Source organism: Oenanthe melanoleuca, chromosome 4 (assembly GCF_029582105.1).
Source record: "Oenanthe melanoleuca isolate GR-GAL-2019-014 chromosome 4, OMel1.0, whole genome shotgun sequence".
NCBI classification, from domain to species: Eukaryota; Metazoa; Chordata; class Aves; order Passeriformes; family Muscicapidae; genus Oenanthe; species Oenanthe melanoleuca.
Window position 1 is genome coordinate 27,403,228 of NC_079337.1, and position 17,034 is coordinate 27,420,261.

Consider the following 17,034-nt stretch of genomic DNA (forward strand, 5'->3'; position numbering starts at 1 on the left):
ACACAGGCTTTATATTAGTTTACCTAATATGTGAAGAAGTTTCCTACAGGACAGAAGGAAAAAGGCCACTCTAAGGTTCTTTCCATCTCCACAACATGTACAAGATGATCTGTGGTCAGTTCTCTATTGGAAAGGAATTTTTTCTTGGTCACTCGTTGTTGTACAAGGGAAGGATATTTCCCAAGAAAATGAATGTGACAAATTAAAACAAGATATATTGTACAAGTAACTACAGATCAGTGTCTGCTGAAGGGATCCCTTAACTGGCTCTTCTTCTTCCTCTTTCTTACTTTAAGGTAATTTATTGAAAATATAAGCATCAGAAAATTAGGGCAACAAAACATTATTTATAAGACATTTTCTTACTTGGGTAAATTATCTTCTGCATCATTCAGAACCATTTAGCATCTCATACTGGATCATGGGAAGACACGAGGTTGTAAAGGTTCCAAGATACTTTCAAGTGCCTGTGTGCACCACTATCCTTTGCTGGAATAAATCAGCCTCACTATTATATGTGTAACTGATCAGCTTCTCTTGGCAGTCGCTGACATAGAGTACAGATGACATAAACAACAACAGCTCATGTTCATTCACATTTAAGCTCCACACGCCTGTGGCTTGGGATGGAATGTCATTAATTTCGTTAACTGTTCAATGTAGCTATGTAAACATTAAAAATGTTTGCATATGCCCTGGACAAGGCAGGGAATATTACCTTTATTACCATAGAACATCCCCAGGCCCTGCCGAGACAACTTTGCTGCTCTACGTATGAGAAGTTAAGCTCCAAGATCCTCAACCGCCTGGTACTGCATTTGATGCCCAAGGCTTGCAAACGGCCTCTGATAAAACAGCAGCTGGTTTTGTGTCAGCGTGAGCCCAGAAGAAAGCCACATTCAACCCACTTTGAGGACCTGAGCCTCCTAACAACGTTTTGAACAACAGCCAAGCAGCAACCCCTATTCCTCACTCCAGTAGTCCCGGGATATGTAGAGCACCTGCGGACTCAGGTCTCGCCGGGGGGGCGGGGCCGGCGCCACGACCAGCGGCTTGACGGGAGTTGTAGTCCGGCCTCTCAACCCGCGCTCCGCGCGGCCATCACGGACTTTATTTCCCAGGGGGCGCTGCGGGCGCCTGGCAGGCGCTAGCGGGGCAATGGCGGCCATGGCGGCTATGGCGGTGGCGGGCTGCGGCGGGGTCTGGCGCCGAGCTCGGCAGCGCTGCGCGAGGTGGCCAGGGCCTGGGTCCCGTCATTTTCCCCGCGGGCAGGGGGCTGTCGCCTGTAACGCGAGAGGTAGAGCAGTGACGGCGGGGAAGAGCGGGTACGGTGCTGGTATGGCGCGGGGAGAGGGGCCGGTAGTGCTGGTTCTGCCCTGGATTATCGCGCTCTCGGGGCGGAGCCGGGTCTGTGTCTCCAGGCTTGGGTGCAGGAGCGGCGGTGAGTGCAGCAGAGCCCAGTGTAAATTCCGGCTTCTGAGCTGTGTCAGGTATTGCTGCAGGCAGCGTCTGCTCAGCACGCGTTTCTTTCGCACCCCTCCCCGCTGCCGCGATAGCGGGTCTGTGACCCTCTGACGCGCTTGGCTGCCGTAAGAGGCCGCTGCTCGGGAAGCCTGAGAGCTCAGCTGTGTGCCGGGAATCAACAGCATGGACTGCGCCAGCTTTAATGAGCGCGTTTTCGAGGGTTATTCTAGTTCCAAAAGAGGCTTTCTCTTCCACTAGAGTATTGTGAGATCTGGGCGGTGTGCCTGAAACAGAGTATTTTATTTCTACTGTAACTGAAAGTCATGACCTGAGCAAGTTCTCCCATTCTCTGGTTTCTGCACAGCTGATCACTTCAAGAAAGTTGTGTAGACAGGGGAAGAAGTGTGCTGCTAATTCTTTAGAGCATAATCCATGAATAAACACGGCAAGAAGCTCCAGGTGCCTCATCAGTGTTGTTAGTAGGATTGAAGGACTGACTGGTGCACGTACCTTTTTCTCTGAGTGTAAGCCAACACACTGATTAAGCAAAGCCTGGTGTAATTTTTAATGCCATAGTATGACTGAAAGGCATTTCTGAAGAACACAGGAAACAAACAGATTTGCCTCCAAAATGTAAAAGAAAGCCTACACTGTTTCTTAAACCTTGAGGCATTTGTATGAGCAGTTGAAAATACTGAAGAATAATACTATTTCAGTGAAGGAAAATGTATTAACTCCTTTAAATATCTGAACCTTAATCTTTCATGATAATATTCTTCTTCCTAAAGCATCAATATAAGTGGCATCTGCATCAGTAGTTTGGTGTTTGTATGGATGTCCTCAGCTGTTGGAGGGCAGATGGTGAACTAAAACCTTGGCAATATAAAATGTTCACCTTTGGAAGGAATACTGTACTTGATATATTTGTTTGATGTTTTTCCATAGGTTGCTTATCTCCTATAGCTATCTGGGTACTCATACTGCTGAAGTATTCTGCCACAAAAATGTGATTTCATCAGTGAAATACAATTTGTGCACTTCATTTGTACAAGGCCAGATAATTATTTACGGAAACTGTCAATCAATTCATACTGTAAAGGTGACTTTTTCTCTTACCCATATAAAGGTTAAGGATGTAAGAATTGCAATTACTTTTTAGATGATATGGAGAAGCTTTATTCTGTGGAATACATTCAGAGAACAGTAGCTCTCTAGTTGAAATGATTATTTCTCTATTACCAGATTACTAATGTTTATGCTAATACTCTACTAATACTGCTCTGGAGAGCGACCTTTCCCAGCATGCAAGTGTGTATCTGATAGAGAATACGTAATTTATTATGTCACCTCTCTGTTGGAGAGTTGTCGAACTACCTGAGAAGTAATTCCTATTTATGATGATTTGAGGAATTTCGTGGGCCACCATATTACGGTTCATCCAGCATGCAAGTGTGCCTTTTTAATTTCTCTGAGATTTCTCATGTAAGGAAAAGTTAAAAGTTTTAAACCATTCCATTTTTTTGAATGACATTCTTTTTTGCATATAATGAACACTGCCATATAGTCCCCGTAGCCTCTGTTCTCCAATATCACAGCACAGCTTTTCCCATTCCAGTATAGATGTATTTGCAACATTGTTTACAATGCTATTACTATTATGGTTTAATTTTTTTTAAATAAATTAAGTGTTCCTAATTCTTCTGTTTCTGAGTTTTCATGGCTTTTAATGTCATCTGTATTTAAATTGTTTCTCCCTTCTCCTCTTTCCTTTTCAGCCTTGCTCCATGGATACCAGTTGTGGGTCTGGAAATTCATGCACAGATCAGTTCCAACACAAAACTCTTCTCTGGTTCCCAAGTCCAGTTTGCAGCACCTCCCAACTCTTTGGTATCTTTCTTTGATGCCTCTTTACCAGGAACTTTACCAGTAAGTTAAGCTGCAATTTCATTTCTGTTAGGATTAATGTCAGACAACTTTGCATATGTGTCTAATATTTTATTCTTCCCAGGATTTGACTAATGTTGTACATATGACTGCTTTTCCTTACTTTTCTAATTTCTGTTTGTTTCATAACATGAGATGCCTAGGACTGTTTCTTTTCAATTTCCTTACTCCCTAGTTATTGATTTACATACTTTATATTCCCTGCAAGTGAGAAAAATCAGGAGTGTCTCTTCAACATAGTGCATGGATTGTGATATTCCTTTGAGGCCAGAGTGGGTGTGTTTGGTTAGTACATCACACAGGAAATTCCTTAAATATGAGAGATGCCTAAAGCCCAGTGAGAGAACATCTTAGATTTCTAAGTGGCTATTTGATGTTAGTTTGCTGTATGTTTGTTTATGCAGCTGTCATTTCCCATTTGGAATGATTGACTGAGGAGTTATTTTGCATTGAGTAAAAAGTCTCCAGTTTAGGAAAATGTCAACCATTCATATTTCCAGAGCAATTATTAAAAAAAAGTAATCTGTGTGAGACATTGGGGATTAATAGGTCAGAAAAATTAGCTATAACTGGCTATGCAAGTACTGCTGTGCAATTCTCTGAGTATCTAACAAGTTTAATATAAAAATAAAAGTTAAAAAATAATAACATAAGCTCTTACAACACAGTGAAAGTAAATATTTAATAGACTTAGCATTGTCACATGCAACAACTCTACAGAGACTATAAATTAATCTAGTTATTTAAAGCAGAAACATTTCATCGATTATATTAATTAAAGTGCAGATTTGAATTCCAGTTACAGAAATGTATTTTTATATTATGTTGAAGCTTTTCATCACCATAAAGCAGCCTCAGATAATCTAAAATTGAGAACTAACTTGAGACTGGATGCCTAGGGTCTTGATATATGTTATGATCCTTAAAAAGAAAAATTATGTTATTGTTTGATTTTTATTTCTGTTTTTGCGAAGGTATTGAAAACGTAAGGAAGTGAAGTTTAAATGCTGATAAAATTGGGACTTCACTGTGCTTGCACTGGCAATTCAGAGCTGAGTTTCAGATCTAACTATATGGAAATTCTGAAAATTTCATGGAAATAATGGGATTCTTATGCAATAACTTTAGAAGAGTCTAGCTAGACTATAGTTCCTTTCATTTGGGGGCAGGGCTAGGTTAGTCAGAAAATCGAAAAGACTTCATGATTCTGGTTTTGGGCCTTCTACTTAAACTTCCATTAATGCACAGAAATTCTCTTAAATTGCCTAATATTTATCTGCAGTCAAGTAGAAAAGCTATTCTTGAGTGAACAAAAATGAATATTTATGAGGAGTTTAATTTTTCTGTATGTTACTGTTTATTAAGGGTGCTGTGTATGTGTCTTTTCTTTATTAATGAGGCTTGGTATGACCTTTGTAAGAAGACGCCAGTACATGTGGGCTTTGGTAGAGAAAATAACTGCACCTGAGAAAAAAATGCCCAGAATGGTCGGGTTAATTTTAAAGTAGTGATGCTATGCTAGATTCTAGTAGCTGCTTTTATCTATTCAAAAAGAAGAAAGATTTTTATCTTACTGTAGTACTGGTGAAAATAGAGTTGAAAGTGGTTGTTACAAAATACATGTTCTGCATGTTAAAATGTGATGCAAAATCCAGTCAATAGTCATAGCTTTATTTTCCTATTTTACCTGCTGCTGCCGAGAGACCAGCATTTGTTCTGGAATCAGGTGGACTTGTTTTCTATGTGTAAATTTGTACATGGCAATAGTATCTGAAGAAGAATTGGATTTTGGTAAATTTTGAAAGATGGAAGGTATTTTTTGAAAATTTGGAGTATTTGTAGAATAAAACCAACAAAACCTTTTTAGTAAACGTTGGATTATTGCCTAATAAGACTACTTAGAAGATAGATATTTGGCCTTTCCTTTGGATTCCATTTTGTTAAAAAATGAAAAAAATAGCAGCAAAATAGTTATGATGTCTCTAGAAGAGAATGCTGTTTTAACTTGAGAACTGTAGGGACGGTTTTCAGCGTCACAGGGATTTAAATTTACTGTGTGACAATGACATGGTTGTGATAGAGAGCTGTCCTAGAATTTGCTTCTTCAGAGTTGGATCAGAAATCTTGGTGCTGAAGGGAGCTTTTAAGGTTGCTATGCATTTCTGGGTCGCAGTAATTGTTGGTGTGAGCTTTCAGTGTGTTCTGCACAGGAGAGATAAAACTAGAAGAATGTGTTTGCCTCTCCTCCTACTTTTCTTTTTTGTATTTTCTTCATGTAAAGATAATGCACCTTATTTTATGCTTTGGCTGCAAGTAGGCCTTGGGAGGGCTGTCCTGCTTTGAAGGACAGGTGTCTGCCAATAAAGGCAGAAGCTTCTGTTTGAAATGGAGAATGTAAACCCCCTTCCTCCAAATTATTATTATAATTTTGAAATAAAGGGGCTCTCAGGCAAGGATAGGGGAATTAGGAATAACAGTTCTTTACTTGGAAAATTAAAATTAATATACAGTATTACAAAGAACAATCCCAACCCTGACGGAGTCAGAATACAACCTGACACCCTGTCAGTCAGGGTGTTGGTAGCAGTCTGGTTAAATGGTGGCTGCAGTCCTCCTGCAGTGGCAGATGTGGTTCAGCTGAAGCAGTGGTCCTGTAGAAGGGTGCAGTTTTCCTCTGAAGGTCCAGTGTTCCTCTGGAATCCAGTGGAAAGATGGATAACTTGCTGTTCAAAATCTCAGTTTTTTATCTAAGTAGGAAAGGCTTGGCTCCTCCCCCTGATTGTAGCATCTCCCAATGGGATGATGTAATTTTATCAGTCATACAGTAGGTCTTAATGGGTCGGCAGCAGATGATATCTTCCTGGAGGGATGGATGGGTTGTGGAAAAGATAAAGATGATTGCATCTCCCTGTCTTAAAGATAGTCCATTAGCAGTTTGTATGTGCCACGGAGATAGGAAATCACTATCCCACCTGGTTTCTACAGATGGTGATAGAATAGACATTTCTGGCCGCATCAACCCAACACATTATCCACCCTTTATTCTATTATCATCTGTATAATGAAAACTTTATATACTGTTTTCACTTAAGATTAGGTTTCCCTGCGGTACACAATGTGTTTCCCTATCTTTCTGCATTACCCACCAAGTGTAACCAGGTCCCTGAGCAAAGACAATCCCACGGATGGGCTTCTCCTTGCCCCAGGTGGGACTAATCCAAACAGTCTTTCCAAAAATACCTTTAATGTGTACTACAGGGACTTTATCTCCGTCCACTGTGTGCAAGGGTTCAGATTGGGCAGGACCAGCTCGATTGATGGACCCTCGGGTGTTGACCATCCAGGCGGCTTTGCTAAGTTTATTTCCCAGTTCTTGAAGGTTCCCCCACCAAGTACCTTCAGGGTAGTGTTGAGTAGGCCATTGAACCATTCAACTTTCGCGGCAGCTGGTGCATGGTAAGGGATATGATATATCAATTCAATGCCATGTTCTCTGGCCCATGCATTGATGAGTTCGTTCTTGAAATGGGTCCCGTTGTCTGACTCAATTCTCTCAGAGGTGCCATGCTTCTAGAGGACTTGCTTTTCCAGGCCCAGGATGGTGTTCTGAGCAGTAGCGTGGGGCACCGGGTAGGTCTCCAACCATCCAGTGATGGCTACCACCATGGTCAGCACATAGCGCTTGCCTTGATGAGTTTGAGGCAGTGTGATGTAGTCAATATGCCAGGCTGCTCTGTACTTAAATTTGTACCATCACCCCCCATACCAGAGGGCTTCACCCACTTGGCTTGGGTGATGGCAGCACATGTCTCACAGTCATGGATAACCTGAGAAATACTGACTATGGTTAGATCTGCCCCTCAGTCTCATGCCCACTTGTAGGTGGCGTCTCTGCCCTGATGACCTCATGCATCGTGGACCCATCGAGCTAGGAACAATTCTCCCTTGTGTTCCCAGTTTATCTTTGAGACCTCTATCTGTGCAGCGTGATCTACCTGCTTGTTAGGCCAGTGATCTTCATTAGCCTGACTCTTGGGAACATGGGCATCTACATGACAGACTTTCATGGGTAACTTCTCTACCCAAGTGGTAATGTTTTCCACTCATCAGCAGCCCAGATTGGTTTTCCTCTACGTTGCCAATTAGCCATTTTCCACCTTTCCATCCAACCCCACAGAGCATTGGCTACCATCCAGGAGTCAATGTAAAGGTAGAGCATTGGCCACTTCTCTCTTTCAGCAATGTCCAAGGCCAGCTGAACAGCTTTGAGTTCAGCAAGTTGAGTTAATCCACCTTCTCCTTCAGTAGCTTGTGCAGCCTGTTGTGTGGGGCTTCATATGGCTGCTTTCCACTTCCGGTTCATCCCCACGATGCAGCAGGAAACATCGGTAAAAAGAGCATAACATGTTTCATCTGCTGGCATTTGGTAGTATGGTGGAGCTTCTTTGGCCTGGATCACTTGTTCCTGCTCCTTTTTGTCGGCGAGACCAAAATCTTGACCTTCTGGCCAATTTGTAATTATCTCCAAAATCCCAGGGCGATTCGGGTTGCCAATACGGGCATGCTGTGTGATGAGGGCAATCCACTTATTCCATGTGGCGTCGGTAGCATGGTGGGTAGAGGGAACCTTTTCTTTAAACATCCACCCCAGCACTGGCAGTCAGGGTGGCAGGAGAAGTTGTGCTTCCGTGCCAATCACCTCTGAGGCAGCTTAAACTCCTTCATAGGCAGCCAAGATTTCCATCTCTGTGGGAGTGTAATTGGCTTCAGACCCTCTCTAACTTCTGCTCCAGAATACCAGAGGTTGGCTTCAGGTCTCACCAGGCACCTTCTGCCAAAGGCTCCGGGACAGACCATGGTTCCGGGCTGCAGAGTAAAGCACATTCTTTACCTCTGGTCCCGTCCTGACTGGGCCAGTGGCTTCCGCATGAGCGATCTCCTGTTCAATCTGGGCAAAGGCTTGCTGTTGTTCAGGGCCCCAGTGGAAATTGTTCTTCTTGTAGGTGACCAGGTAGAGAGGGCTCACAATCTGGCTATACTCAGGGATGTGCATTCTCCAAAAGCTTAAAAAGCTTCTTTTTTGCTTGTTGGTGGAGACATTGCAGTGATCTTATTGATGACCTCAATGGGGACCTGGCGCCGTCCATCTTGCCACTTCATTCCCAGGAACTGGATCTCTTGGGCAGGTCCTTTGACTTTGCTCTTTTTAATGGCGAAGCCGTCTCCCAGCAAAATCTGGATGATCTTCTTTTCCTTCTCAAATACCTCCATTGCCGTGTTCCTGCACACGATGATGTCATCGATGTACTGCAAATGTTCTGGAGCCTCACCCTTTTCCAGTGCAGCCTGGATCAGTCCGTGGCAGATGGTGGGGCTGTGTTTCCACCCCTGGGGCAGTCGGTTCCAGGTGTACTGCACACCCCTCCAGGTGAAAGCAAACTGAGGCCTGCACTCTGCTGCCAAAGGAATGGAGAAGAATGCATTGGCAATGTCAATGGTGGCATACCACCTTTCTGCCTTGGACTCCAGCTTGTGCTGGAGTTCCAGCATGTCTGGCACAGGAGCGCTCAGCAGTGGAATCACTTCATTCAAGGCACAATAGTCCACAGCCAATCTCCATTCTCCGTCAGGCTTGCGCACAGGCCAGATGGCGCTGTTGAACAATGAATGGGTTTTGCTGACCAACCCTTGGATCTCCAGCTCATGGATCATCTTGTGCATGGGGATCACAGCATCTTGATTTGTCTGGTACTGCAGGTGGTGCACTGTCAAGGTGGCAATTGGTACATGTTGCTTTGTCACTTTCAGGAGTCTCACTGCAGATGGGTTTTCTGAGTCTGGGCAAGGTGTTCAACTGCTTAATGCTCTCTGTTGCTACAGCAGCTATTACAAAAGCCCACCTGAACCCCTTTGGGTCTTTGTAGTAGCCATTCCTGCGGAAGTCTATGCCTAGAATGTGTGGTGCTCCTGTTACAATTGGAAGTTTCTGCCACCCCTTCCCTGTCACGCTCACCTCAGCTTCCAGCCAAGTCCATTCTTTTGATCCCCCCTTACCCCAACAATGGAGACAGATTCTTCCTCCACATGTTCTGATGATATTAGGGTGCATTGTGAACCAGTATCAACTAACACTCTCTATTTCTGTGGCTCTGATGTGCCAGGCCGTCGGATCCACACTGTCCAATACTCTCTGTCATCCCATGCCTCTCCCTGGCTAGAGGCAGGGCACCTCTAGGCCTGGTTGTTATTATTTCCTTCCTGGGCATACATAGTAGAAGTTCCTTCAAGTGGGTCTGACAGATTATCTTCCCTTCTGTAATATCCTGCACCTTGGTTATGGGAGGTCGAAGCTGCCTTCACTTTAGTAGAGCTCCCGTGGTTAGTGCTTCCCTCCCTGAGTTGACACACCCGTGTTGCCAGGACAGAAGTGGGTTTCCCATTCCATTTTCCCATGTCTTCCCCGTGGTCATGCAGAAAGAACCACAGATCAGTTCATGAGGTGTACCCTCTCTCCCTAGCTGGGGGGAATTGGGCTCTAACTTTGGGGCCTGTGACTCGTACTGGTGCTGCACTGATCTTCCTCACCTCCTCCCTCACGTCCTTCATCTCCTCTTGGAGGCTCTTGACCACAGCAGAGATACGAGGCTGAAGTGCGCCATTCATACTCTCAAAATTTCTGAGCTTGTTTGCAACTGAACCTATTGTCTCTTGGATCTTATTGGCATTAATCATTGCAATGAAAGTGGTGTATTGAGATTGCTCCAGGATTTCCAGATTCCACAACATGTGCCCTGTGCACCTGACCTTGTCAGGGTCATTGTCGTGCTGTCTGCCCCTCCCAAAGAGTATCTCTAAAATCGCCACTTCTCTCAGCTGCTGGATCCCTTCCTCAAGGGTCTTTAAGCGCATTCTATGGTGGTGCTTCTGCATTCTCTCCTGTGAACACACCTCTCTCTCACACTCATTAAAAGCCGGTCCCAGAGAGGAAGGAGGCCTGGCTCCCTTACAAATACCTGATCCACACTGGAGTCCTGGGTCAAGGGTCCTAAATTCCTGGCCTCAGCACCATCTAGTTGCACATCTGTTCCCATAAAGTCCCAGACCCAGAGTAACCTAGTTGTAAAAGCCTCACGGCCCCATCATACAATGTCTTTTCGCAGATTACGGAGACTGTCGTATGAGAGGGACTTGGTGACAATCTCAACCTTTGGCTTCCCTGCTGGCTGTGAGTGCCTTTCTTGCTGATCCTTATTATCTAGGTGCTTTGTTTTCATTTTAGATTTTCTAGTTTCCACAGAGGTGACTGCTGCTGGCTGTGACTGCCCCTGCATTCAGCTGGAACCTGGACAGATGTAACATCTATGGGTTCCACTGCAGCACCATCCAACTCTCCCTTTTTAGGGCAGGGGGAGGGTTCCTCCCCAGCTGGAGAAAAGTGCTCCTTCAACATCTGGCCTATCTCCTTCACTAGAACCCCCACCCACTCTGGATGGTTCCTTTCTGCAGTGGAATGTGGGGCAGGTTCAGGCTCTGGGGCAGCATCCCTAGTCCCTGGGGAGGGGTCAGGCTCTGGAGCAGCACCTCTGTTTCCTGTGGAAGGTATCAGGGTTTTTATCCGAGCCAATATTCCTTTGTCTCTGAATGCTAAACAGAACAGGCATATCAGCAACACCAGCCACCGTGTGATATCATTAGCATTCAGAGGAGATCTGAACCCTTCAAAAACTGCTGGGGTAGACCCAAAAAACTTGCGGAAGAGTTGGGAGAAAATTTGCCCTGGTGTCATTTCCTCACAGTAGGTGCCATTGTTAAAGTAACCCCAAAAATATGCAGTTGGTATGTGATAGCCCTGAATCCATGTACCCACCTTCCAAAGGAAGTTAAAAATCCATGAATTCCTCACCTTATTAACCCATAAAGCAAACTGCATAACAGACACAGTAGCCTTAGTTACAGGGCCCATGTTTAGATAACGGCCTGCAAATGGGAGAAATATAGCCACGACCACATGCTTCCAGAACCAGGGTAAGCTAGACCACATGATGCCACCTAAAGAGGTTTCTATATCCAACACACAAAAATTAGGTTATTCGAAAATTGTTATTCCTTTTATCTCTCAATGCTTTCAAGCCACACGTTGGGCACCAAAATCTGTCCTAGTTTGAAGGACAGGTGTCTGCCAATAAAGGTAGAAACTTCTGTTTGAAATGGAGAATGTAAAACCCCTCCCTCCAAATTAATATTATAATTTTGAAATTAGGGGCTCTCAGGCAAGGATAGGGGAATTAGGAATAACAGTTCTTTACTAGGAAAATCAAAATAGAAATGCAGTATTACAAAGAACAATCCCAACCCTGACGGAGTCAGAATACAACCTGACACCCTGTCAGTCAGGGTGTTGGTAGCAGTCTGGTTAAATGGTGGCTGCAGTCCTCCTGCAGTGGCAGATGTGGTTCAGCTGAAGCAGTGGTCCTGTAGAAGGGTGCAGTTTTCCTCTGAAGGTCCAGAGATGATGTGGAAAGGTCCGGTGTTTCTCTGGAATCCAGTGGAAAGATGGATAACTTGCTGTTCAAAATCACAGTTTTTAACTATGAAAGGCTTGGCTCCTCCCCCTGATTGTAGCATCTCCCAATGGGATGATGTAATTTTATCAGTCATACAGCAGGACTTAATGGGTCAGCAGAAGATGATATCTTCTTGGAGGGATGGATGGGTTGTGGAAAAGATAAAGATGATTGCCTCACCTTGTCTTAAAGATGGTCCATTAGCAGTTCATATGTGCCATGGAGATAAGGAAATCACTATCCCACCCAGCTTCAATAGATGGTGATAGAATAGACATTTCTGGCTGCATCAACCCAACACAGAGAGTCATCAACAGTGGAAGTGGCACAGCAATTTCACTGTGTTGTTCTGATAAAGTACGTCTCAGATTCAGCTACAGGCAAGAGGATCTGTGCAGGTGCCCTCCTGTTTGGCATGAGATGGAAAAAAAATTATTATAGAATCATAGAATCATGGGATGGTGTGAGTGCTGGGGACCTTACAGCTCCCCTGTTTCCAGGCCCCCGCCATGGTCAGGGACTCCTTCCATTGGGGCAGTCTGCTCAGAGCTCCATCCAGGTGGCCTTGAACACTTACAGGGATAAGGTAACCACAGCTTCTCTAGATAGCCTGTGTGTGTGCACCCTCACAATAAATAATTTCTTTGTAGCAAGCCCTTGTAAAGTGTCCCTCTGGCTCTCTTGTAGGCGTTCTTTAGGTACTGGAAAGTTCTGTAAGGTCTCTCCACAGTTTTTTCAATGCTGAACAACCCCAATTCTCTCAGCCTGTCTTCATAGGAGAAGTGTTCTAGCCCTCTGGTCATTTTCACAGCCCTCCTCAGACCCTCTCCAGTAAGTCCATGTCCCTCTTATGTTGGAGGTCCCAGAGCAGAATGCAGTACTCCAGGTGGGAACTCACAAGAGTGCAGTAGAAGGGCAGAATCCTCTCCCTTGACCGGCTGCCCACATTGCTTTGGGTGTGGCCCAGAACATGGTTTGCTTTCTGGACTACAGGTATGCTTTGCTGGCTCATGCTGAGCATTTCCTCAACCAACACCCCCAAGTCCTTCTCATTGGGGCTGCTGTCAATCCATTCTCTTCCCAGCCTGTGTTGGTGTTTGGGATTGCCCTGATCCAGGTGCAGGACTTTGTACTTGATCTTGTTGAACTTCATGAGGTTTGTACATGCCCACTTTTCAAGCCTGCCTAGATCTCTCTGGATGGCATCCGTCCCTCCAGCATGTTGACTATGCTACACAGTGTGTTGTCATCAGCCGACTTGCTGAGAAGGCTCCTGATCCACTGTCCCTGTCACTGACAAAGATACCAAATAGCTCCAGTCCCAGTAGTGACCCCAGAACACCACTGGTCTCCACTTGGACATTGAACTGTTGGCCACAGTTCTTTTTAGTGCCACCATCCAGCCAATTCCGTGTCCACTGACAATTTGGGATTACATCTGATTACATAGATTTCATTTAATGTAATGAAATTTTCAAAAGCCTGAGGTTTTTACCTTGTGAATGGACTTTGCAATGATCTTGGCCGTATGTCTTCAGAAAGCCTGTTCTATACATGCTAGCAATTAGTGCATTAGACCTGCAGACTTGACAAAAATAATGAGAGGATCCATAAAGGTGATTGCCCTCCCAGTCTGATTTAGCCTCTGAAAATACTGAGAGGCTTTAGAAAGGTTTTTAAAGCTAAAACTAGGCTTATGGAAAAATAATTCAAGATTATCTGTTTTCATGGTGGAGGTGGCTTACTAAAAGTTAATTATACCTCAGCCACAGAAACAAGATAGTAGATCTAGCAGCTAAAGGCTGAAACTTTTTTTGTCAGGCTTAGTCTTTGTTGCACCTTTTACATTTTGTCTCCTGCATGAATGAAGTAAAACCATGATCCTATTGTAGGAAATCCTTTGTAGGCAAGTATACAAAGAAATAATCTAGAATTTACATAATTGAAGTTTAAATTTGTAAGATTTGAGTGAATATTAGCTCTGCAGTCTTAAATATTTTGAATTTTTTATATCTTCTCATCCATTTGAATTTCATTCTCCTCTTACTGTGAACAGCATCTGTTTTATCTTTTTTTTTACAGCAGACTTTTCAGAAACACTCGAGGCAACCAGATCACTCATTTTCATGGAAGAGAGCTGTGCTGGAGCAGCTATCAGCTCTTGTTCCTTTTGGCATTGCACCTCTGGCACCTTCAGTTCCAAGCTCAGGTTTGTCTGAAGCTGGCAGACACCAGCGCAACTCTGTGCAGTCGCTGAGAGCACCTGAATCAGGCTGTTGCCTTGCAGTGCTGGGCTGCTGAGGGGGCTGCCCAGATATGTGACAGAGCTAATACCCAGTTTAGGATTATAGATAGTGTTTCCATTTGTTCTTGGCAGTGGCAGGTACCCAGTGTTTTCCAGATATTTTGGGTGATGGATTACTAGACTTAAATAATATCTACAATTCATCAGAATATAAAGGACTTATCTGATACATTTTCTTTCAAAGGCTCTGAGAGGTTTACATGAGATTTTGGTGGATCTGTCTGTCAGCTATTTATACTGGAATAGAAACAGCATTTGAGACCAGAATTATACTTTACAGCTTGAATGTAGATTTATTTTTTTTTAATGTCCTGTGCCAGTTAAATATGGTGATTGCAACAGCTGCTTTACCAACTTGTGATTTCAGTTTTGTTTTGACATTTCTGCTTGCATGCATGTAAATTTACTCCCTTCTTGTACTACTTTGTTTTGGAAAAAAACCACCTTCTTAACTTGACTTTTGGTAACTAGTTTTAATTGTGTGCACTTTTCATGGGGAACTGAACAGTCTTCTGATCATTGTATGGATGATTTTTAGCTTCAATTACCTTCATTTTCTTCTTTTCTTTGAAATCATAAAAAGTCTAGGTTTTTGTATCCTTGAGCTCTCCTCTAAAAATAAATTAGTGGCAATGTTTGATTAAAAAAGTAAATAAATTCTTGGTTTTAAGCCATTTACCTGTGTCTAGGTTCATTTAAACTCCTCATTACTTTTTTCACTAAAACTGTAGTAATTGTACTTAGGAGAAAAAAGGGAACTATTTTTTTAAAATTAAATTTTATGGTACCTTTCTGTTGCAGTCCTTTCTTTTCTGATAACTTTCAGGTTTGCAACATTTGTTATATGGGCAGTGATTGGGAGTCTTTTTTTGCTCACACAGTCCGAGCTTGCTGTGCTTGCAGTCCAGAAAGCTTCTATAAAGAAAATACCAGATAATTTAGAAAAAGGCTTGAGGATTGAATGAGGCTTTTAAACCATTGCTCCCTGGTGATGCATGCCTTTTTGGTTTATAGACCCTTAAATGTCCAAGTTCATGGTGAATTGAAGCTTGCCTACATAATTTCAAACTATTAATCAGTTCAAAGCTGTTGTACTGATCAGAGGAGGCCTTTGAAGGATTATTAGATGTTGGCTTCACGTGACTTTCAGGACTGGGTTATGGTGCAGGTTGTTTCTCATTCTATTTCTTTGTGTTCCATAGGATGATTTATTCCATTCCATTCCTTCGCTGGGATCTGAGAAATGGTGTATTTTGTCCATTACTGCTCAACATTATATAAAAATTAGGTCATTTTTTCTGGAGACCTCTCTGCTCTTGTGTGTTGAAGTATTTTGTGACATTTGTTGCTTCTCTCAAGCTTTGAAGGAGACTCTTGTAATATTTTCTCTCACTTTTTGCTAGGTGTCATATATTTGTGAGTATTTCTGACCCTCACTCTGGGTGTTTTAATCTTTTTGTCAAGGCTTACAATTCAGGTTGGACTGTTTCCTTAGCACCTCAGTAAGTGTTGACCTTTGTTCTTGTTGGGTTTACTGTTCATCCTTAACAGGTCCCTGTGGCTGATGCAAACTTGCCAGTTGATGGCATTAAGTTGATACAACATCTTGTTTTCACTTATTTCAGTAGATCCTTCAATGCATCAATGATGTTGCCTGTGTATTTTCTCTTACCTTCTTCTGCGTCATTTCTTTTTAATCACTTTACCTTTTCTTTTACACAGGTAGCTTTCTACTTCTTAGTGGAGGAGCAGGAGTTGGCAATATTTTGATTCCTTTCTTTCACACAGTCCTATTACTGCTGTTATTCTGCCATCTTTGACAATTTTGGACAGCACAACCACTGCATGACATATAAGTGTCCCCCCTTTCTGAATTAATTTGGAAATTACTGATGAAATGCACATTATCTTTTTGCAGTAGCTTTCCTAAAGGCGGGGAATTTCTTTGGGTTGGACCTGAGAGGGGATTTATTGTTTATCAGTCACTATAGGTGTTCTGGCATCCTTAAGTTTTTTATTTGATTTTGTTTTCTCGCAGTATATAGACAATCAGGTTCCGGTTGTCTCCATTTGAGGAAATCCAAGGTGGTACGCTGTATATTTGTGTATTTGAGCAGTGCTGTCTTAAGAAAAACTTTCATGGTTCTACCAGTTTCTTAGCATTTTAACTTTGCCAACAAACTTGTTGCTACTTCATTCTTCTTTTTAGCAATTGTTTCTTTGAGCAGTTTTTAATTAAAAGATGTTTAGGGAAGCACTGTCTGACAGAAATTACAGTAATGATAATTTTAGACTGGATCTTTGTTGTCTTCATGGTTAGTTGTCTGGTGAGTAATGTTGCATAACTGTCAGGTTTTTGTATTTTGTTTGAAACCTATCTTGGCTCAGTTAGTCTGTAATTGGTTCCTGGGGTAAAATTAATTTCCTTGTGCTCTGATTATCAGTCACCTTGCCACCTTAAATATGACTGTATTTGATTTTGAGAGGATTATGTAAATTTCTGCAAGTGACGTTTATTAGTTACATATGCATATTTTTCCGCAAGGACTATTGTTTTCTATACAGAAATGCTTGTTTGGCAATTTTTCTGCCAAGTTCAGCCAAATTTTCCTCCAAAAAATTTAAGGTTTGTAGCGGGTTGTTACGAATATATTAGCAAGCATATGAAGAAGAAATTATTGATTTAGTCTCCCCACATAGTCTCCCCACGATTGAGAGAGAGACGGGGACTGCTGATTCATGATCAGAATCTGAATT

The 17,034-nt window shown here is 42.9% G+C and overlaps 1 protein-coding gene across 2 annotated transcripts in view; it reads left to right on the plus strand.

Moving 5' to 3' along the window:
* Positions 1-1,067: 1,067 nt before the first annotated feature.
* GATB (glutamyl-tRNA amidotransferase subunit B) overlaps positions 1,068-17,034 on the plus strand; it is a 60,115-nt gene continuing 44,148 nt past the window's right edge. The window contains exons 1-2 of one of the 2 annotated variants that reach the window (XM_056490698.1): positions 1,068-1,325; positions 3,240-3,390. In XM_056490698.1, coding sequence (XP_056346673.1) covers positions 1,159-1,325; positions 3,240-3,390 — 318 coding nt within the window. In that variant the 5' untranslated portion in view covers positions 1,068-1,158. The remainder of the gene's footprint in view (positions 1,326-3,239; positions 3,391-17,034) is intronic. The other variant, XM_056490699.1, reaches the window with a different exon arrangement.